At 34.4% G+C, this 24482-nt stretch overlaps 1 protein-coding gene across 2 annotated transcripts in view; it reads left to right on the top strand.

Annotated features, from left to right (window-relative positions):
* DPYD (dihydropyrimidine dehydrogenase) overlaps window positions 1-24482 on the top strand; it is a 707946-nt gene that overhangs the window by 486040 nt on the left and 197424 nt on the right. For both annotated transcript variants that reach the window (XM_006919549.3, XM_025038477.1), the window contains 2 exons: window positions 16359-16479; window positions 17322-17441. In XM_006919549.3, coding sequence (XP_006919611.2) covers window positions 16359-16479; window positions 17322-17441 — 241 coding nt within the window. The remainder of the gene's footprint in view (window positions 1-16358; window positions 16480-17321; window positions 17442-24482) is intronic.

The following is a 24482-nucleotide window of genomic DNA, read 5'->3' as shown; positions in this document are numbered from 1 at the left end:
GAATTAGCAGCTGCTGGGGGTATAACTTTAACCATGGCTCATGCTAGCTCTTGGACATCTGGAAAGGCTGCACTTAATAAGGCATCTTAAGTCCTCAGTCTCTAAGCATCACACTGTCAAATTTAACAATATCTTTTAAGAAACTCTACATCTTCAAAAAGAAAAATGTTTCATAATAAGCCAAATAAGCCAAATTTCAGCAATTACCAAAGAATTAGTAAGAAATTATAGGAGAAAAGTAAGCCTATAAGCACTGAAACTTAGATATTAATGAGGCATATGTCCCAGGACCTTCTCAAATCCCTAAGTATCACTATAATCTATAAATTTCCTCATAAAAAGCAGTAAAGTATAACTGAAATATTTAAATGATCCCTGTAGACCCCTAATGATTCTATAGACACAGAATTAAAGTCATTTATAATGCTATTAACATAAATTCCGAGTGGAACACTGGCTGAAACTATTTGAAACATCATGTTGTCTTATCTTCCATATAGAACATATAGTGTACTCATTTTTATGTCTGAGCCACCACAAAATTATCCAGAACTTTTATTTTCTAAGATGCATCAATTTAAAAAAAAAACTTTTACTTTTTCTTAATTTCCATCATGAGAATCAGCAATTGACTTTCTTCAGGAGTCACTTTACACAAGTTTTTTGATCAATTCAAAAACTTATTTTGTATTTCTAAGTAGGAATTCAAAAAATTAAAAAACTTATTTTGTATTTCTAAGTAGGAAAAAATGTCAAGCCTGTACTGCAGTGTAGGTGCTAGCTGGAAAAGCTTTTCAAGTTCAGCTCATTCCTAACCAAGTGAATCACTCATACCAATCTTATTTAATGATCTAAATTTCTTACAAAATTATATATTAATATATGTTCTATAGGATTATTCAAAAATAGAAACTATAAATGTTTAGTCTATGAATATCAGAGATTTACTATGTTATGTAGTAGTGTTCTTTAATTCTTTATTGTTTTTCAGTGTGTTTATCAATAATAATAAATAATTTACTTATTTACTGACTATGCACTTACAATTTATTTTCAGAGCTTGTGTTAAAACTCACAAATACAGTATAAGATAATGTTAGTTATTTGTGTGTATTTATATTTTAAATGTAGAGTAATCTATTTATCTACTGTTCCATTCATGCATATGACTCAAAGATATTTCTTAATCTTACCTGTTGGTAGCCTGCAGAATGTTCATCAATCGTTGCTTTAATCCAAGATTAAATACTGGAAATAAAGAATATTAAGACTGTGCATTTATAACTGATTACATCTCAAAGAGAATATACTTGATTTTTAATATGCTCATAATATAAATGGCTCTTACCCCTCTAATATAGATATTCAAAGTTAATGTTATAACCATAAAAATGAAATTACACAGGATTCAAATTAGTAGCAATTCCATATCCTAAATTTATTTTTTGTTAATTCTCATTGCTATCTATTTAATCTTAACAAAATTTAGATTTACAACTCTTCTCTTTCCTTTTTCTTTAATAGCTGTTTTAGGCTAGTAAGTTCATCCTACCAAATTGCCCCAAAATCTAGGAGGTAATATTTGGAAGTTATCCCTCACTTACTTTGGAAAACATTTTCTCTAGTTTTTCACAATTTAAACCAATTGTTAGCTTTAATTAAATATGAAACAAAACAAAGAATAAACTAAAAATCCCTTGGTATGAAGAACTGATACAAAAAGATTAACTTAAAAATTAACAAATAATAATTCTTTTGTATATTGATTGATTGTAACAATCGATCGCAGTAAAATATTAGCAAACTTTAAGTAAATTCAATTTTATAAAGTAAATATATGATTCTTAGATGATTAGCATGAAATTATGTAAGGATGCTTTATAAAAACAAGCCTATATTTTATGTCATCTGACCATTTTTTTCCACTTAAAAGTATGTAGTTGTCAACTTTTCTAACTAATGTGTCTTTGAAAATGTATAACCCTATAGATATTTTTCAAATATTTTATCATATGATCTAGGTATATAGCAAATAATATTCATTTATTAATCTATTTAACACATGTCTATGGAACAATAAAAATACATGTATATATAAAATCTTAAGGAATGATAAATGAGGAAATTAATTCTCTCAAGGGTAGAACAAGTGTGTGTGATGGGAATGGGGAAGGGTATTGCAGAGGGAGAAAACAATATTAATATTTAGCCTGGTAGTTAAATATAAGTAGACTAATACAACAGTCCTAACATTATATAGTGAATGATTTTGACTGCCTATCATGGTTTATATGTACAGTATGGGTTATTGTCTATTTCTTAATGATTTATAAACAACTGCATGTAATAACATTATCATTTTATCCCTTAAGGGATCTCTATGAGGTATTACGTTTAGGAAAATTCCATTATGAATAACATTGGCTTAAATTAAACATTATGGAGGAATCAAAATATACATATGCTATCTGAAAGAGGCTCTGTATGCTCTAGAGGGAGAGAAGATGTTAATGGCTGACCGTGATTGTGGATGGGCTCTGGTCATTGTGCATCAACTAAAAGACCCAATTCTGCCTCTTTCACCAGTTGCTACCATGATAACATACAGTGACATAAGCTTCAACTGTCAGGTCCAGGACTATTGATCAACCAAGTAGTTCTAGCTCTTAATGCCTATTTTTGTTTGTTTGCTTTAAAAAAAATTACATTTTACCCATAAACACAGCAACTAGCAACAAAAGCAAGGGACCTATGACCACCAATCATCAGAAGAGAGTTAGCCCGCTGTTACCTATAATAAATCCTGGAAGTAATCTCAAAGTGAAAGAATTAGGAAATAAGTAAAACAGGGTATACCTATATGATGAAATATTTTATGAATATTAAATTTGCATTTTTCAATAAGTTTAATGACACAGAATGCACATGAGCTAACATAGAACTGAAGACTATAAAAATGTATAAATGGTAATTAAATTTTGAGTAAAGTGTATTCTTACACAAAGAAAATGGAAGGAAATATGCTTTTTTAATAGTGTTGGTGTTTGGTTGTTTTATTATGAGGAATTTTTATTTTTCTTCTTTATTGAATATTTTTTCAAAATAATTTACTCAAAAATTATTCCACAATAATTATGAAATCATCATTTTATAATCAGGAAAAATTTCTTAAAAGTAACATTTGAAGAAGAAAGATTTAATACAAGGTTATTGTATAAAATACATTGAACGGTTATTCCTTTTCTCTTTCAAAGTAAGGCAAAAAGATATTAACCTGCAACAGAATACAAAAGAGATTCATGTGCATTTGTTTTCAAATATTGTGAGAAGTAGGGTGTACTGTATCTCTCACTGGGGATAATTTGGTACAAAACATAAAGCTAAAAGTATTTAAGCACAATATGTATGAGAGCACTTGGTAAGTCATTAAGTATATATTTGTTGGTATTAATATTGTCTGAGAATGATCTGCCTGACCTCGTTGGGTCTTATCTAGGCTCGTGATCAAAATTGTATATTTAGTTAATTCTGTTCATCCTTAAGTCTCAGATTGTCATTGACTCCACATTGTAAGAATTCAGAAATATTGTTTAAAATCCAACCAATTATTTAAAAAATGTCATAAAGTCTCTCCATCTTTACATATATGCATTGCCTCATAACACAGCAAATAATCCTTCAGTGTGTCATTAGTTCTAATTGTGACAATTATAAAATGATAATTAATCAACATATATTTGTTGCATAGACCTTTTATGTCCAGCACAGCCCTAGGCTCTGATAGTTCAGATCAATTTTATTGTTGTCTGTCTTTGACTATATGTATCTATAAATATTAATTTCTGAATCCATTGTGATCTGTCTGATATCCCTGTTATGTCTACCCATATGTACTCATAAGTTGCCAATGATTCTAAGTGGTATATCTATTATTAACATTTTAGCACTTTTCTTACTTTATTTCTCTGCAATATTTTGTATCAAGAACTACATCTACATCTTTATTGGAGTTTCTCTTCTCCATTATATTTTTCCTGGTTTTTTTTTTCTCTTACCATTTCAGGGATTTCTACACCTAAGTATTAATGATCCCAAGGCTTAAGTCCTTTTCTTTCAATCTCCTCATTCATTCAGAAGACTTCGGTCACTATCTACATGCTAATGACTCCTAAATCTATTATTCCCAAATGCCTCCTGGGATCTAGATGCCTAATAACTCTCAACCAGCTTCTGTCAGCTAGGTGTCCTAAGGGAGACTCAAACTCGAGTATCCAAAACACGTTCTCCAAAAACCTGCTTCTCTTGTATTTCCTCACTTGGTTGATGAAGTTGCTATCTGCCAACAAAGACAAAGCCTAGAATTATTTTTGATTTTTATTCCCTAACTCTAGTTTGTTCTAATTGTGAAAATTTTTTTATATCCTTCCTTGGAATGAGATTCCCTTCCACTTGAAGTTCTTGATTTTCATTGGCACTCCTTCACTGTATATCCTTCTTCTCTTTCAGGTTGGTCCTCCTGCTTGCACTATATCTTATCCTACTCACCCACAGACATGGAATTATGTTTCTAAAGTGTGGATCTAAATACATGACTTTCCACGTTTTCTTACAGCCTAAAGGAAAAGGCAAAGAATCTTTAGGAAGCTGACCCTAAACTGTAGCTGAATCATTTAGCCATGTCTCCTTCCTGCTCCCTCCTATGCAATAGTTGTCTATTTCCCATCATGACATGCATTCCAATTCTTAGAATCTTTTCCTGTGTATTCCTTACGCGTGTGTTGTTCCACTTCCTCTACTCCAGCCAGTTGCATTTTATGAATCCTTCAGGATTTCAAACTACAGTCACTGTCACTGTTGCCACCCCTCCCCCCAACACAAACACAGACACACACACATTAGAAGTAAATAAAAATAATCACTTCACTACTAAGTTCCCATCACTTCGTACACATTGTTTAAGGTTGTTTTTATATCTGTTTCTTATACGAAAATGAAACTTTCTAAAACTTCGTTATTTGATGCAGGGTGATTGCAAATATTCAATTACAAATATCAGCCCAGATTCAATAGATTTTGATATTCCCACATATTCTTTACTTACCAGAGAAAGGACAAAGCAATGAGGAATGTGTGTGTGTGTTTGAGTGTGTGTGACACGTCTGTGATTTTCACTTTTGTATGTTAAGATCTAAGAATATTAGATCTTAGCAAAATAATCTTTGAAATGCTGGCTGCTACTTTGGCCCGGGTCATCTAAAAACCTAATTAGGTGCTACTGGTATCTAGATGTTATTTACATAACCCAGTGAAGTTCACTACAGTATGCTTATTTTGAAGTGAAAAACAAATTGCAAAATTTTAAACTGTCTAAATTTAGCAGTCCTTTGGGTACTTTACATTTGTTGAATATTGCAAAAGTAAATACCCATCTGTTTTTAGTACTAATATGATTTTGTGTATCAAGCAATTTGAAGATTTTTCCCCTATGCAAGTTTCATCAACTGTTTTATCAACAATGTAGGCTTCAGGCTCTTTCGTAAAGTTGAGTTGGGATAAATGAAAGATCCTTGTCGAATTGGTAATCATGTAGGTATTCAGAGTAAAAGGGAGATCATATTTTAATTTAATTTTAGTGCCTCAAGATATTTTTCCTTATAGGCTATATTACTATTCTGTGTTTACATATCCATCTTTTTAAAAATCAAAGCTACTCCTAATACATTTCAAATGAAGCTTTTCTGGATCTGGAATACACACACACATACACACACACACACACACACACCACACACACACACACACACACACATGCTTCTTTCTGCCAGGGTCTCTTGAATTATATGAGAGCTTTCTCATTATGACATGTTCAAATGCTAAATGATTTATAGAAGAGAAGAAACATATTATAATTTCAAAGTCATTTATATATTCTATTGACTCTGATAAATTTTAGTGCCCTAAGTGGTTATAATTTGATTGTAAGTTCTTTGAGGACAAAGTTGAGGCCTTAGCTGATGTAACTGATACCTATATTTCATGGAAAGTTTCAGTCTGTGAAGATAGAAGGGTCTGTCACACCTACAGATCCTTTCTAAAGGAAAATAGCCAGAGGTAATATTTTGTATACAAGCTGCCACAAAAGCTTGTATCCTGGCCACCTTGACCACAATTCGTTGGACCCAGTGTCATATCCAGAGCAAAAAATGACCACCTACAGTCTAAATAATAGAGGCAGCAGCCTGTCAGGAAGTGTGGTGCCATAACTCGACAGTAAGGTAGTTCCACACCGGATAGTGGCTAACTGACTGTGTCACTTTGCATTCTTAATTGCAAGCAATAGAAACTGACTCTGACTGTCACAAGTGAAAAAGAGATTTATCGGCAGGATACAAGATGCCTTAGAGAATCACGGAAGGCAGGGGCGGCAGGCTTAGAAAAGGGACATAAACCAAAGGGGTTCGGAGAATGGGCAGCAAGAATTGGCAGCTAACATGCAGCCTCTACCAGTACTGATGCTGATGTCTGCCACTACTGCCACTGTTGGATACTATCAGGAGACACTCCACCACAAGTAAACTTTAACCATTTTTCTGATCATGAGATTAAAATTTTTAGCTGGAGCTTTGAGTTGGCCATGCTAGATCGTCTGTTTGGTTCTTGGTTGTCAGGGAGTAGGAGAAAAACTCTCTTCAATGGGTTAGTTACATAGTGATGATAGTTTCTGTGTCCCATCAATACTTCAAACAGTCGAAATTTCCCAGAAAATGAACAGGAAGGGCGTGAAATAGCCAGAGGTCATACAAAATAAAGAATTATTCTGTTTGTATTGCACTTTCTTTGTGAGTTTGAATTCGAAACATATAGATTCTATAGTAAACAGTAGGAAAATTGAATTGGAGAACCAAAGGTCAATGTAGAAAAGAGAAGAAAGTGAGGAGAAGTCGAAATGGAAGAAGAGATGGTGAGAAATATGAGCACATTCATTAGCATCACAGAGTTTCCAACTCTTAAAGTAATAGATGCCAACTCTTAAAGGAACAACAAAAAAGTAAGAGCTGCTCTTTGTCTCTGGCTTAACTGGTGAGTCACCTGAGCTGCTGCATTTCCTACAAGATGAATGAGAGGTGTCTCAGACAAGAGGACTGGCTCTTCCTTTATCAAAAACATTTCACTTACTTTCCACATATGCTTGTAATAAACCCCCAACAATGGGGGGTAACGTCACCATGGCTCCTTTCCTTGATACCTGAAAGACTTTAAAATAAAGAATCCCATTTTAACACACGCAAATGCACACACACACATCTTATGACATGTACTTTTATAAACTACACGAATATAAAAAAAATAATTGATAAGGATTAAATAAGGTTCAGATTGATCAAAATTTAGGGTAATATCTAGCATCCACGAATGTTATATATCAAGAGTCTGTGAATATCATACTCGCAAAAGGTCATGTTTAATATCTTGCGCATCACACACTTTCACAAAAAGACTTTTTCATAAAGTCACCCCACTTTTAGTATCGACAAATCCTTTTCAGCTCAAAGAGGGGAATTAGTCTACAGAGCTAGCAAAACAAACAAAGGCCTAGATATTTCTTTCTAGCTCTTTCAGCAGCAGGAGAAATCCCTTAAGGAACTGTACCAACTTGTTATGGATGAGTTCCCCTTAGCTGAAACCATTCATTGCCAAGGGATTGAGGTTTTTCTCCACTACGTTATTTAAAATTGCCTCAGCAGTAATTCCTTCTGCTTGGATTTCATAAAGTTCCCAGGACAGAAGCATGACTTCCCTGGACTCTCTTCATCCTAAATGTATCAGCATCGTGGTCGCTCCAGGGCGCAAGGCTGTTTTACACTAGCCTCCTCCCTGCGTCCGTTAATCATTCACACCAACATGGGATTACAGAGATACTGAGGTTTTGTGCTTGTGGTTGTTTTCTATCTCTAGCACTTGAAATCAGAGGCTAAGTGAATAGACCAGCAGTTGTATAAAATATCAATTGTTACGCTGTTTACACTAATGCTTTACATTAAGAAGACAAATGCCAAGCTGCCTGAAGTCTGCAAAGAATAAAAACTCCTTATTATACACTTAAATACTCACTTGCCCTTATCTAAAATGAATCCATACACAGTAGTGCAAGCAACTCCCTGCACTTCATTACCCACTAAAGTCTTTTTAGTGTGTTCTGAGCAGTGATTGGGAAGCCTGCTGAGTTTCAGTTTGGCTCAGCTGGTCCACAATTTTGAACCCCTACCGGTGTTATCAACAAAGCATGTGCATAGCCTATTTCTCCATATATTAAGATTTTTCAGGTTATATTGCATAACTTCATTAATAATAATAAATAAAAGCTATGGACAACACTCTTTTTGCATGGTAGATTATACTATCTTTCCAATTCACAGATAAATATCCTACATATGAGAAAAGATCAAGGTCTTGATGGGGGGACACAGTAAAAAGAATGCTAAACAAAAGCCATTTTCAAAAATGCTTTAATATAGAGGATTTTGAAGTATCTTAATTTCTGTTAACTGTGGCCAATGTTTGGTTCTCAAAGAGCATTTGTTTCTCTATGAAGACAGACATATGGAACCTGTGTCAATTTTAATTTTGGAGGGGAAAAAAAGGATAATAAAAGCTAAGATAAGGAAAATATAAATAGTGCTATCTAGCAGAGGCAAAGACAAATCATTGTGAATCAGAATAGAATGATTGCCTATAAATGAGCAACAAGTAGTGTATCAAGTATAGATGCAAGCAGGGCAACTGCAGGTCAGTTCAAGCAGGTGTCAAGACTCAGAGGGGTCCAATCCAGAAAGAAGTGAGCAAGAGATAAAGTGCAAAAATGCAAGGGTTCAGGCAAACAGAATGATTACGAAAGCAAAAGCAGATTTTAGAACAGGGTATTAGAGCCCCAACACACCTGGAAGAAGTTTCCAGATGCCCTCTTCGTGATGTTATTAATGGGGTTGTTATTAATTGGTTTCATCAACAAGAGACATGGGGCTAGGGTAGGAATTAACGTCCATACTGATTCCCCTGGCTGTGCTCTCTTAATGGGTAAACCTGGCTTTCAGACACAAAGGTATCAGCTCCTTTATCCATGAATGTCTTCTGCACAATCATTTCCAATGTCCCACATCACAGTGGTGACTCTTTTAGCAGGTTCAGAATCAGAAAATCAAATATGTTTCTAAACTCTCTAAGGATGTCTCTGAATTGTCTCTAGACAGAGGACACCCAAGCATTGTCCCCTACCATGTCTTTTATAGCAATCTTTTTCTAGCCCTGCTTCTTGGTATTGGGCCTTTTCTTACCCAGTAGTATATATTGGCCATTTTTGGGTAAAAATAGTTTTGATTATTTCCAGGACCTTCCAGGAAAGCTCAAGTTGAGAAATTTGTTTGAATTCAGTTTAGACAAGTTTCTTTTCCTACTTGGATTTTTGTAGAATATCATGTAATCCTATCACAGAAAGAATTCCAAATCTAAGTAGGGAATTGCTATGTCAGTTGAGGTCTCCAGCAATTAGACACATAGATATAGTTAGGAGAGCAAAGGGTTTAATGGGGAGTAATGCCTATGAAAGGAAAAGGGAAGAAGCAGGATTAGACCAGAGGTGCAGTCAGACTCTGAGATAGATGTGAGAAAAGTCTTCACCAGCCCTACAGGAGAGCTCTAGATTGCCTGTTAGATGAGTCCTGCGTTGGACAGAAATGGCTGGGCCCTTGTAGCACAGTTTTGCTGTCATTGGCTGGGGTCTCCCCAAGGGAAGCCTGACCTCAGCTTAAAAGGCAAGGGTGACCTAAGGGAGCAAGCAGCTAGAGGCTGTCAGCTCACGGCACTGTTGCAGCTGGGCACAAGGTTTTCCTCTGGAGGATCTGGGTGGCACGTGGCTGCCACATCATCTGCTTCTACATGTACACATATGAACATTTTAGATCTTAGTCATGTCACTTGAGCATATTTACTCATCAGTTCCCATGAAAGGTTATATGATTCATCAACACTTCAAAAACTTAACCCCTGAACTTCAAGAATCTGAGCTTAGCTTCTATTTTGGGGGGAGAGGTGGATATTATATGGAGTTCCTGGAATAGAGACTCAAGACATTTATGAAATAAGACCACAATGGTTCTGTGAAGAACAGTCTCCCATTGACTAGAATAGCACATGGAATGGTAGACAAGAGATGTTCATTGGCCTGCTTATTGGGCAAGTATATCTTCTCCAACTTCATTACTGTGGCCAGATGAGACAGGGGGTTTCTAGTGGGGATTAGCCAGTAGGATCAACATAATCCTAGGAAATCTGAATCTAATTCCATAGGGAAACCATGGAGAGGAAGATTTGAACTTTGAACACTTTTCAGGGCTGACTTCCATTATTAGAACTGCCATTTGGGAGTAAAGAAGTGAGCTGGTGGAGAAGTAGCTAGAGAACCAAAGGGTCATTGGAAAGAATAAAAATAGTGACTCAAAGAATACCTAGCCATCAGTAATTATCTAAACAGTGCATGGCAATTCTTGTCTGTTAAAATTTAAACTTCTGAGACTAAGTATGTGGAAATAGGGAACAATGACAGTAGAAATGTCTGAGAAATGGTACACTAGGGGAATGCTGTTTGAAAGAAAGGAAAAACAGCATTTAGCCATAGCCATGGTCACAGGAAATGGTATTTAAGGAATGAAAATGGAATGCGAGTTCCAATCAGCTGATAAAAATTTAAGCAGCTTTCCCCACCAGGCCTCAGGGACCAAAGACTGAGAGTGGAGACAGGATTAGCAGAACAAACTCTGGAGAACCCTCAGTATCCTACAGACTCAGATGGAAAGGACCATGGGCAGCCTGGTAACTCAGGGGACTTTTCTCACATCTATCTCAGAGTCTGACTGCGCCTCCAAGTACTTTAGCTCACTTATAGATCAAGAGACTGTTTCCAGACCCCGTTAGCTTCTGGGGGCAAGAACTGCTGATAACTCCAACTATTTTGGCTCCATGGAAGGGAAGAAGCAAATGTCTTCATGTAGGAATTCTTTATTCTTTCATCCAACACAGTATTTATTGTCTTTAGTGTCTCAAACTCTTTGTTAGATCAGAATGAAAGAGTAGGATGCATCCCTTAAAAGACTAATAGAAAGTCTAGTAGAAAGAAAGAAAAAAACATAAATGGATGATTATAAAACACTACAACCAATGAAGTAATAAAGAAATGTTTAGAAGTATTTAGGAGGGAGTCATTTACTAATCTATCTAGTATTAAGGTAGGATGGGAGGATTGGTCATAGGTGACTGCTTTGGGGGGTGTTATTTAAAGGACAAGAAATGAAGGACATTCCAGGCAGAGAGAGAAAAAGAAAGAAAGAAAGAAAAGAATAAAGTGAAAAATAGAATGGAGAAAGCCGATTTTGTGTCATCTTCAACTTAAGGCGCAAGGGAAGTGGAGGTAAATATATATATCAAATATTTTATACACACATATGCTGCATGTATATACATTTATATACTTCTGACATTCTATATTCACATTATTTGTTCGTTATATGCATTCCCCGCAATCAAGATATAGAACATTTCCATCGCTCTCAAAAACTTATGTCTCTTCCCACTTAGTCCCTCCCCATCCCCCAGCTCTAATCCCAGCAGCCATTGTTCTGCTATCAGCATAAGTTTTTCTTTGTGGAATTTCATATAAATGTGAACATATAGCATTTACTCCAAGTCATGGCACGATTCAGTAGTTTGTTTCTTTTTATTGCTGAATAAGTAGTCCATTGTGTGGATACGCTAGAGTTTGTTTTTTCATTCACATATTAATATTTGGGTCGTTTCCAATTTGGGGCTATTTTGAAAAAGTTACTATGAACATTAATGTCTTTGTGTGGATATATGTTTTCATTTCTTGGATATGTAGCTAAGGTGGAATCGCTGGGTGGGTTGGTAAGTGCACGTTCACCTGTATAGGAAACTGAAAGTTTTCCAAGGCAATTGTATCATCGTTAGAATTCTTAAGTCTGGAAAACCATTGCAAGAAGGACACATCCTATGATACAAATTAATTTAAAACATCCCCATTTCAATGTACAATCTTCGCATTTGCTAATAATTCTACCTGGAGTACTTAACTACCTGGGGTAATTAATTCTTTTTTGTCCTATTTTACTGACATAGAAGAATAAATACAACACTTTTGCCTATTACTCTGAAGCTACATCTAGTCTTACAGATATAAATGAAGATGAAGCCTTTTATAGTTCGAGTTTACAATTGATGGCTGAATTTCACTTTAGGAAGCAGTTTTGCTAAAGAAGATGATGGTTTGGGACATGATAATGGGAAAGAAAATTAAGAAGTTGAAATAGGTACTCAGATTGATCTTCTGGGCCCCAGTTCTCTCCATCAGAAAAGTGGACGTAATAAAAATGCTAGTTACTTCCTGACATGTCATGTGAATTAAGACTTAGGAGTTCCTTAGTGGAAAACATTTTATAACTGGTAAAATTTTTTAGTGGATTCATTGAAATGTCACCTTCTAAGAAAACCATTTTGAAAAGAATTGTGCAGAGTGAAAATTACCAGGTAAATTGGAGAAAAATGTTTCTTACGGTCAAAAATTTCACTTGTAATTTAGCTTATCAAGAAATTCTCACAATCTCATTCTCTAGCACTTTTTCCTTTGTCCAGGGCATGAAACCAGTGAGATTTGACACCCTAGGTAATTGGTGGAAATGCCTGTCCTACAGTGGAGAGGTCATCTTCGGGGCCTCTAAAGCAGCAGGGCGTGTCAGTAATAGAGCCCCCGTAATGTGTAACTAGAGACATATGAGTTACTAGAATTAAAAATTATGGCCTACATAGAAAATTAAGCTTTACAAAAATCAGTTTTGGACAATGGAAACTCCTGAAGCAAACAGTCTACTCAGCGCTACATTTTCTAATTTTTGCTCTTGTCATTGTTGTTTGGTTTTTATAGGAATCTATTCCAGAGTGTCTTAATTGCAGACAAACACAGGGCTTCTCCTCATTAAAATTGTCAAAGAAGCCAAATTTGTCTCTATTTTGCTTTCATCTTATTTTCAGCAATTCACAAATCTGGTGTGATACCTTCACCTATATAGTACCCTCAAGACCACCATTTGCTTCCAGGACCATCATTCATTCCTTTGAGGGCTTCAGTGCTTTCCTGCATGTCATATCACACACCTCCATCACAGAAAAACCCATTCTGTTGCCACAGAGCTTCCTTTGGTGATCACATGAATAATAAAAGAGTTAACAGGTATTGAAGAAGAACACATACATACATATGAGCAGTTGCTGTGTGAGAGATTGCAAATCATGGTCAGAACGGACATTATTAATACCTGTAGGAAGAAACAATAAAAATGTGGTGATCTTGGTAGATATAATCCACTTTTTGTGGATTATACACTTTAGAACATTTGTTAAGCTATTCTTTATTGCATAATTATCTACCATTTTTCTTCAATATTATCCCATATTTGTGAACAAGTCTTGGATTTCATGCTTTTAGATATTATCTATTATAAAATATACCCAAGTATTTCTTAAACTATGTCTATATTTTTATGACCATATAAAGAAATAAATTGACAATGTGCCGTTTTTATTTATTTTTCTCTCATTGTCACAATGACTATTTTTTGAGTACCTGCAATGATATTTTTGTGCCCCGAAGCAGAAAAGAAATCCAGAATTGTTTTGTTTTATTCACTTTTTGTTGGTGTTGATAATGTAAAAATTTCACTTTGTCTGAGAGCTAATAGTACCTTTGTATATTTTCTATCCTGAAGATTTTGGGGAGAATTAGAAATTGTCTAAAATTTATTCATTTCAATAAGTTTCTGAAAACCGGCTTGTTAGGAAGGGCAACACTATTTGAGACAGTCATTGAAAAATGAGAAGGTCAAGATGCAGAAACACTGTTAATTGCTTTTAGGTCTTGAACATTAATATCAAAAGTGTGAGGAAACCAGAAATGTGTGAATAGTTATAGTCTATCCTTTTTTCTTTTTTTAGTCTATCCTTTAATTCCCCAAAGTATACAGATTCATCGTTGTCTTAGCCTTACCACATTTCTAGTTGTATTAAAATGTTTCCTAGTATGCTTGTCCAACTAAACTTCTCAATTTACAAACAGTCATTACTTTCACAATAATGTTGTTTTTAAAATTCCTAGGTAACAAAATTATGTTTTAGCTGGGTGTGAGGATTAGTCAGCAGATAGTTGGCTGAGTGCAAAGACGAGAAAAAATATATCTGATCACCATGAACCTTACTCGAAGAAGTACAGGAGGGTCAAATTATGGTATTTCAAAATATAGATAGATGATTCAAGTAAATAACACTAACGAGAGACCATGTTTTTAAAAACAAAACTGAAAAACTTTGAACAAATTCCAGATTGTTTAACAATGGGTAAAAGACATTCATTTAAAGTATTCAACTAGTGAGAATAAACAACAAAAAAGGTGTGACAAATATTCAAAGTAAATTATAAAGACATAGTGGTCAATAGTATTGAAAGCCACTTAGAAGCCTATATCAGATTATTAGTGTTTACTCAATTGGAACCAAATATTTTAAATTTGTTTCAGTAATCCTTATCAGGCTACCTTCCGTATATTATGCAATTCAAGTGATCTTTAAATTATTGTCAAATTCTACCTTAAAGAGAGCTTTCACAAAGGACATGCAATTCATATCATCTAGAGTTACTGTCATTTCTAGGCTAAGTCCCATGGAAATTCATAACTTAAAAATGAAAGTCACAAAGATGCAACTGCCTTCATAATACCAATGTAGCAGTTATAAATATTTCATGAACATTGCATGGGCAGGGGCAGATCTCCATTTTCATGAGTTAGAATTTGTACAGCTAAGTCTCCAGATTTTACTATTCATAATGCACGGTATGCCCTGTAGAGCATTCCATATAATGCTTTTTTAATATTTATGTTTAATGAAGAAATTACTGTTCTGAAAAGAGAACAAGCCAAGCCAAAGAATTTTTTGTTAAAATTATTAGTTTTGCTGAATAGAGACAAAAACAATCAACAGAAATTACCTTGTTGCAGTATCTTAGCATATAAATGCATAACTTTTAGAGGAATACAAGATGATGGATCAAGACACATTAAATCGAAGTGAAAAGGTTCTTTCTAAAGGTTATAACGTTAGAAATCTCATCTTAAAGGAATTCAAAAGGTTAAAATGCAAAGAGCAACTTTCTTACGTGAAAAAATATTAATTACAAATGATATAGTTGCCTACTGTTTCATAGTTTAAATATATGTCTATATATCTTTCTGGATTTTTCTTTTATTCAAAAAACATTTTAGCTTGCTAAGATAATATTACCAAGTACAATAATGAATTGCTATTGCATATTTTAAGGTAATTTATCAAAGCGCATTATCAGTACCTGTCAGAATAAATTTTGCACTAAAAGTAATGAAAAAAAGGACTATTGTATCTGTTGAAATCAAAGAACATTACTACAGCTAAGTTATTTTCAATGGAAAGGATAGGTGATTGCCCTCTAAATGATATTTGTCCCATGAGAACACAGAAGCCTGAAAAATCACAGGAAACAGGCATAAGAAAATGTCTATTCCTTGCTTTTAAAAATGAACATTTAATACTTTATTTCATTTTTGTCATTTTGATCAATGCTTTCAAGTAGATAAATGTTCAAAAATGCTGCACAGATCTTGGTAACATTTACAAAAGCTAAAGATACTGATCGGCTCATGTATAATCTAAGTCTGAATTATTCTTTATTAACATATGCTATATATCATAATTAGATAGATTAGGAAGTCACAAATTTTCTTCTGAATACACTTCAGCAGGCTTAAGTCTTCGAATAATGAAAACAAACAGACTTCAGATTTAGTATTCACCTATGAGTCAGCAGTTTAAATTAATTTTTTCGTTAGACTTAAATCAAGGAAGTCACTAGAAATTGTATAATGTTTCCCAAACTTCACACCAGAAGGTAATGTTTTATTCCTGCTATTATTTAACTGGAAGTAGGAAACTGGTCCTTGCATGTGTGTCTTTGTAATTTTATTTCCCAAAGGCTTCAGTTGAGGAATGTAACCTTTATGTGATAAACTTGCAGTTCACTTGAAATATGTTAAGCTTAGTTCCCTAATGAGTCTAGGTGTAATACCGAGGAGGAATTTGAGAAATAGATCATAGAGCTCATTGTCAAGTTGGATTTGTCTTGCACATCTCCAGTTTTGCTGTTGTTCCGGCATACATTTTGGTCACAATCCTTTAATTATGTTCTATATTTAACTGACCTATTTGAACAGGATCCAGAGCTGGTGCGGAACATCTGTCGCTGGGTTAGGCAATCTGTTCAAGTTCCTTTTTTTGCCAAATTGACCCCAAACGTCACTGATATCGTCAGCATTGCAAAAGCTGCAAAGGAAGGTAAGAATTCTAGACCTACACCAATTGCCTAGTTATATAAGTATGGGCATGAATTATATAGCCATATAAAATATTTTTATGCACAAATATATATCTTTGTTTAGAGTTTAAGAACAGCATTGGGTTGGTTACTTGATCTCCCAAATACAGTAGATTCACACCTGGACAAACTTATAAATGGACTCCAAGCTTTGGCCAGGGCAAATAAGAGCATTTGTAGCTTTTTCTAATAAGCACCTGATTTACGCACAAAGAATGATAAGACAAAACCATAGTCACATAGCCACTCTAAAACAAATGACCTCATAATGTAATCTAGCAATAGCATTTAAAAACCTATATGAAGTGAAAAAAAAAAAAAGATAGCAGCTTCTACAATGTGAAATTTCTTTCGAGTTTCCATTATACTTTGTAGGGCCTACTACACTGCCTTAAACATATGTTCAGTAGATGTCTTTTGAATGAATAAATCATACAATTAGTGCATGATTTTTCAAAATCAGCTATGCTGTGTTCTATCCAGTGGAAATCACATCGCGATTTGCAAAAATATTGTAAATTACCTGGAAAATAATACAAAACATTTGGCATCCATAAATCTATATGATAATTGGAAAAATGGAGTGGTGGTAATTAAAAACTTTTATGTCTAGCATTTTAAGCATAATTGTAGGAGAGAAATTAGTGGAGACTTTTGATGAGCTGAAATGTTCTCAACAGGAAGTAGTAGAATATACTTTTCCTATGTTGTTCGGGTTTGAATGGGTTTTAACAATTGTCCCTTTAAAAACTGCAAGTAAAAAAAAAAAAACTGTAGGTAAATATTGATGTGTTTTTCATAGGTGGTGCAGACGGTGTTACAGCCACCAATACTGTCTCGGGTCTGATGGGATTAAAAGCTGATGGCACACCCTGGCCAGCAGTGGGCATTGGGAAGAGGACTACTTATGGAGGAGTGTCTGGTAAGTATTGCCCTCTCTTTGCATTTTGCTTTCTTGGAGGTCGCTGAAAAATCAGGAGGTCATGTCACAACAGGAGTATCATGTCTTTTATGATCTTACATTGATATAACCCATCACTGGTCAAAACTCCTAATAGTTATGACAGATAACTATTTGAGTGTGAAGGCTCAAATAACTGATAGCACAAGATGAGCGAATACTAAAATAGGGTTTTATGTGAATTCTATTCTCTTGTGGTCTTTGCTTTCCTCAGGATTTCTCATTGTCATAATTTTCTTGTCACTTATTAGTAAAGGCTAATCCCAGGGCCTTCTAAGAGGAAAACATAAGCATCTTTTTTGTATTAGTTTCCACTTTTCCTAAAGTTTTTAAATCTACCTTCTTCAAAAAATCTTGTTTTCATAACTGCCTCGAACAGACCATTAAAATATTGCATTTGTAGCTTCAGCTACAAATGGGACATTTGCAGATCTCATACCTTTGCACACTCATTTTCATCATCAAACACTTGCATTTTAAACAGAAAGAGTTTTCGTCCCAAAGTCCCGTTCATCGTCTTTGCCCTATGCACTCTGTTGCTGTGACAACATGAACTTGGTCTTGCAAAGACAATACTGTGAGGTTCTTGACTGTACTGGTATGGGGATTAATCTCCTTGGTGATAGACAGTGCTGAATATACAAAACATAGCAGTGTCCCACTGCTCAAGAAAGCATTGCTGAATCAGACCAAAATGTGCTTTTGGAATAGGCTGGATGAACACAAATAAAGCACTGTCCATGCTGAGGCATTATGTTTTCAGAGCATAAAGTGTGTCTATGAACCATGATTTAAAAAAGAAAAAAAAAAGATTATATTCTGCTTTTAATTGAATGCTGTTCCCATTCTCACAATGTCGGAAAGAGGAAGGCGGGTGAGGAGCACCTGCTCAGGGTCCAGACACAGCTCCCTTTTATCAGGAGCTATCAAACAGGGCCTTAAATATTATTGTAATGCAGAATAACACGGACCGCGTTAGCATGTGCCACAGAAAGAGAGTCAGGAGGCTTCATAGTGGGCTGTAACGTGCACTATGTTTTCTGTCAGCCCGTTTCAATTTTTTCAGCCTGCCATGTTGACAGCAAGAGAATAAAGGAGGTCACAGAAGGTGCTGAACATTAAAAATTAATAAAAGAACTATTGCAGTAGTATTTTATATAAGTAACACCATTCACGGTTTCTCATTTAAGCTGCAATTTCTGAATATTCTCCCATACTATAACTCAGTCTAATAAAACTACAAAATTACAGCATTAGAAAAAGTCTTTGTGTCGCAGTCTTTAAGCATACACACACTGCAAATTATAGCGGTACCTGAAAACAAGTTCAGCTATACCTCAGGGCCTGTTAACATTTCTATAAAACTCCATTTCTAAGATTTATAAATTCATATATAAATAATCACTTGGGCTATAAGCTCAGCTAAGCCTGAGTGGAACTTTCATTGTAAACAGTAGAAAGTCCTTAACATTTTTAAGGGCTTGTACCTCATTTCTAATAGGGTCTATATTAAGACCCTTCACATTAGACAACCTGTTTTGAAAATAGCCTTCCTCCGTATCGAAAAAAGTAATAGTTTTTCTCCTACAAAGCACTGTTTGCTTTAATTTGAAGGTAATAGAATTTGAAAAAAATGGTTTAAACAGGCAATGATAATAAATTTTAGGAAAGAAGCAAGGCCTATAACAAAGTATCTTCAATACTTAGCCTAGCAAAATTGTGTTAAATAACAATGGCTTTAAATTTTAGGAGTGATAAAAATGTCAAAATGGCTAACTACCATTCTGAGTTTTATCAAATATGGCTTTTAAGACTCCAAATGAGCCTCGCAGTGGTTCCCAACCTTTTGGGAACCAGGGACCGGTGCTCCTATGAGAATCTAATGCCTGATGATCTGAGGTGGAGCTGAGGTGTTGATGCTAGCGCTGGGGAGTGGCTGCAAATAGAGATGTAGCTTTGCTTGCTCCCTTACCCACCGTTCACCTCCTGCTGTGTGGCCTGGGAGCTGGCGACCCTGAAGAGCATCACACAAAATATGCCAGATACTTTTATAAGATTAAAAAAAAATCACCACAGCTCAGTGCTAATATGTTCCCATAGCATGAGAATGTCTACTTTTACAAGAGCTGCTTGAATCAGAGAGTTTTCTTTTTACATGAAAGCTAAGTAGAATTTTTAGATAGCCACCTGAAATACAATGCATATTGTATGTAGGGAAGGACATTTTTCCCTTTCAGTATTCTTTAGCTCTTCATTCAGTTTTAATTATTTTTTCTCAGAATAAGATATCTGCTATTTGAAAAGAAGGTTTTGGTTTATTGAAATGGTGAAATAGTGAGGTGCTTGGGGGTAGTGCATCTGCTACAGAAAATTGGTCGCATTTTAGTAATGTCCTTTTAAAATGCATTAGCTAATAAAGGGAGGCGATAGCATTGGGAAGGCAAAACCTCAGATAAGGAACATCAGTTGAATTATTTCAAGTCTGGAATCTAAAGTAAAGCGATGTTTTCAAACTTTGGTTCCCAACTCACAAGTGTACTATGGAGTCGAGTTTAATGAACTGCAATCAACATTTTTTTAAAGTGAAATAGAATAGAAAACACGTCAGAATGCTTTGCACAGTTAGGAGAAACACTGGTCAAATATCTTTTTCAGTTATACATGTAATACACACATGTATATAATTTCTGTATTGGGTCATGGTATGAAGAGCATTATTTATTGTGTTTAACTTCAAAAAGCCTGAAAGCTATTGTTTTAAAAGGAGGTCTCTTTGTTAAATAAAAATGTCAATTAGCCTACCAAAGTCATTAAACAAAGTAATTTCTACTTGTTGCAGTTTAAATTTATGTCAACAGGGGAAGTTAGCACCCCATTTCAAGGTCTCATTTTCAGCTTTGTAATTTTAGAAATTATATTTTTCCAACTCACCTGTGTGGGAGGGCAAAGTATATGAGCCAAATTCATAATAGAATGATTTATAAACCTGAATTTCAGTTGTAGGAGAAATACCTGGCAATACATTCATGGTCACAGTGTGAATCCATTAAAGGCTGAATTATAGAAGTAAAGGTGATGTCATAGAACGGTATCAGAAGAGATCTTCAGTATTCATAAGGAATATTTTCATGAAATTGGATGGCTAATTAAGCTCTCCACCATGTAAATACTTCTGTTCACATCATTAGGTCTAAAGAACCAATGTTCTCTACCCTACTTTGGACAGTGAGATTTACTGCTGTAAGTTGTTGCCACCTAACTTTCCTTTTTCCAGAATCCATGCAGAGAGTTTCCATTAATATCAAGCAACAGTTTGTTCATGTAACACCACACAGTTGAGTTATTAGTTATTATTCATTTGTTTTTTTGTTTTTTTTTTTAAAGAGGAAAAGAGAAAAAACTCTTTGGCTTTATTTATTTGATTGAAAGAGACACTAATCTCATCAGTAACATTATTTATAAACTCCATCCTCAAGTGGACTAGTCATTATTTTTCCTAGTTTTAGTTTTAAATTCTGACCTTTTCCTTGTCCCTGCCCCCAAACGATGACATCTTAAGATAGCCCAGAGATTACTATCACCTATATAAATGGTGTTATCCAGCTTTGGTGTGACATTTTTACATGAAGTCCTTCCTGTGGACAAGATCCTTTTAGAGATAATTAAGAATGAGTCTGCATGGCATAACTAAAAATATGACTTTTTGGCATCTGACTTCATGAAAATGACATTTATTTATTTACAGCTGCATCAGAGAAAAAGTAATCAAGCATCTTTCAATGAGGTAAACTCATTCGAAGGAGTTTTTGTTCATTGTGTTTTAAATGTTTCTTTTTATTAATGGCGGATAGGCATATTTCTTGTGTTTGTTATGTTATTCCATTGTCCTATACATATTTTGCATATATAAACACACACATACTCACACATAAGGAAAAGATCTGAAATTTCTCTGAAGGAGGAACTTTGAAACGATGACAGATACTTTATGCTCAATATAATTTACCTCCCACAAGCTTGAAAAATTAGCATTGTTATAAATTATTTTATTTGCCAAATTTGTTTTAGTTTACCAAAAGAAGAAATTTTTGTTCTCAATTTCAAATTTTGGATGCTTGTTTGAAATTATTGATTCTATATCAACTTAGTTAAAACAATAGAACACATTTTATTCAATGTTAATAATTACAAATTTTATTACTGACTTCTGAATAATTAATCAGAGATGACCATCAAGATTTGTTCTCTGTTTCAGGAACCCAAACTTACTAATCACATGTAGGATATTATAGAAGGTTTAAGAAATGATTATGTATTTCTCAACAAATGGTAATGGTATACTCCAAAGATACTCTAAAATTCTACAAATAGATAATGAATGATTTGAAATCTAGCCATGTGGACCATTAGACACTGAATCTATCTGGGCTCTTATGGTTACAAACCTCCTAAAAGTGATTTCACTGTAAAATCAACATGGGAAATACCAATAAAAGAAGGTGCAAGTTAGAAATGTTGCCAGTAACTTATAAATCTGTGCCAGTTTAGGGCTGGAAATAATACAAAGTATATAGTTCAGAAAACTTGAGTGAATCAATATAGTAGTTTGAAAAAGGATCTTAAGCATTGACTCCATATTGAATACTTTGTTTTAAAAACAATGACGAAGGCATGAATCGTGGGGACCATGTAGTGACTAAGCTGCGTGCACTCAGCCACTGAGCATTTGGTCAATACAAATGCAGTGTAACCCGCTCCAATCAGAAACTCAAATTTATTTTGAAGTATGTAATAGTAACTATTTGTGTAAAATGGGGAGGATGACAAAATATATAACAGATTGGAAACCCAGAAGTTTCAGTTACGTTTTGCTTTGAATAACTATTTTCATGTATGCAAGCAACTGAGATTTGGGAGGATTGCTTTAAGTTCTTACACTATACATTACAATTATATCATAAAATGCAGTACTGGTATTTTTTAATAGGAAGTGGTTCTTAATGGGCCAGATTTTTTTCATGTGTCAATCACATGATTATTGATGCATAAAAACCTTTCAGAAAAACACACCTACTATCTGTCATAAAATTTCAGCTATCAATTGTAACTATCTTTATCAATAAAAGCTTAGATTTTAATATTTTAATGTCTCAAATAACCTGATAGATAAAGCTAATATTTAAATGAATTCAAAGTGATAAATCATGCCATAAAGAATAATTAAAGAACTTTCTACTTTGTACTCACTCATCTCCTTTCTTTTTTTGTGTATACCAAAATAATGCAAAAAATTTAGCCTTTTATCCATACATATAAAAACATTCATAGACTATCAAAAATTTAACTGAGCAAATGATTAAAAACCATATATAAATATATATATACTATATTTGCAGAATAGTCAAAAGTAGCATATTAAATAAAGATGCTGAATAACAATTTTCATTATAAATTATTAGTTTGAGAGAAGCTCAACATTAGAACTATTCTCATTTAAATCATGCTCATTTGAATATATTCCTGTACAGATTGACAAAGAATCCCTTTTGCATTATATTGCCTTTCCTGAAGCCAGGTTTCTCACTGTTTGGCCGTCATTGGTCTGTGCAGAAGATCAGAGCCCTAATAATAGATTTTTGACAGTGAGCTCGCCTGCTACCTGCCCTACACAAATCCTTACTGTTCATGTTTGCTTCATGGCAACAAAGCAGACAGAAGGAAAATGCCAAGTGCTGAGTTTGAGGTACAGCCTTGCCTTGGCTTGACATTTCAGCAGAATAGCAGTTTATGAGATGCATAATTTTTCATCTGGGACTCAGCTGCCATATTCATAGATTCTTACAGCTCATTGAAGGACTGGAGCAAGGGCAAAGGTTTAAAGCATAGATCAAGTTCTACATTTTTTCTTAAGGTATTTTAAAATAACTGTGGTCCTGCAGATAAATGATAAAATTGAATAGTATTTAAGAACCAGAAAATTCATAGTGTATAGATATTATATATATTTCTTTTGTTCAAAATTAGGAAAATAAATTAACATCTGTACCAGCTCCTACTATTCGATAGACTTTGTAACCAAAGGACTCTGACAAGCATATTAAGAAAACTTACCTTTGAAGCAGTGGTAATGAATTATTAAATTTCTTTCCTCTATGCGTGTTTTTTTTTTCATAAAGAATGATTTCAAGCTTGAAATTAATCAAAAATGTTCTATTATGAAAGTAAAGCCAGAGAGTATTGTGTCACTGTTTGAGCTTGAATTTAAATATTCACAGATTCATGCATATCTACTGTACTAAAAAATCAGTGTAGGTACACGTCAGTGACTGTTTAATTTGGAACTACACATCTCCGTAAGCTTCAGAAACAGTTCACCATGTCACAGTCTCATACAGAACAATGGTACAGTACATTGGATTAATTAAAGAAGCCTTGCAGAGAACTGAGTTCTCAGTATGTCAAGATTTCAATTTTATGTTAAATATTTTCTAAAGGCCAGACCCTTAAATCTCAGGGGTTGTACCAAGCAGTGAGCTGTGAATTTAACCATAGGCTAACTGCTAATGATAAGGAAAAGAGTCCTAGTCGAGGCAGCTGTAATACAGTCACTGGATTAGGCTATCAATCACTCAGCTCCCTAAGGAAAAGAAGACCCAACAGTGAAAAGGGAAATTAGGAAAAGAGGGCATGACTAGAATGAGATTCCTCACCATCTTTATCCATTCATCTTAAATCTCTAAGCATCAGACCAAACTGTCCAGCATTACTATGACTACAAAGCCAACATATTTACTCCTGACATCTAGAGAACTAGCAAAATGTCACTGGCTATCAGTAGTTGAAGATCTTTAAACCCTCTGGAAGCAAATGCCTAATTACATAAAAACTATATTAATCCATAATTTTTGGATCTAAGATTTATGAGTATGATTCTTTTTTGTATAAGGATTCATGTATATTGGTAAGGGAAATATTCTTATTTAACTTATCAACCATAGCCAA

This window comes from Pteropus alecto, unplaced genomic scaffold (genome assembly GCF_000325575.1).
Source record: "Pteropus alecto unplaced genomic scaffold, ASM32557v1 scaffold106, whole genome shotgun sequence".
In the NCBI taxonomy this organism is placed as follows: domain Eukaryota; kingdom Metazoa; phylum Chordata; class Mammalia; order Chiroptera; family Pteropodidae; genus Pteropus; species Pteropus alecto.
Note: the sequence above shows the minus strand (reverse complement) of the source record. Positions and strands in the feature narration are given on the sequence as shown.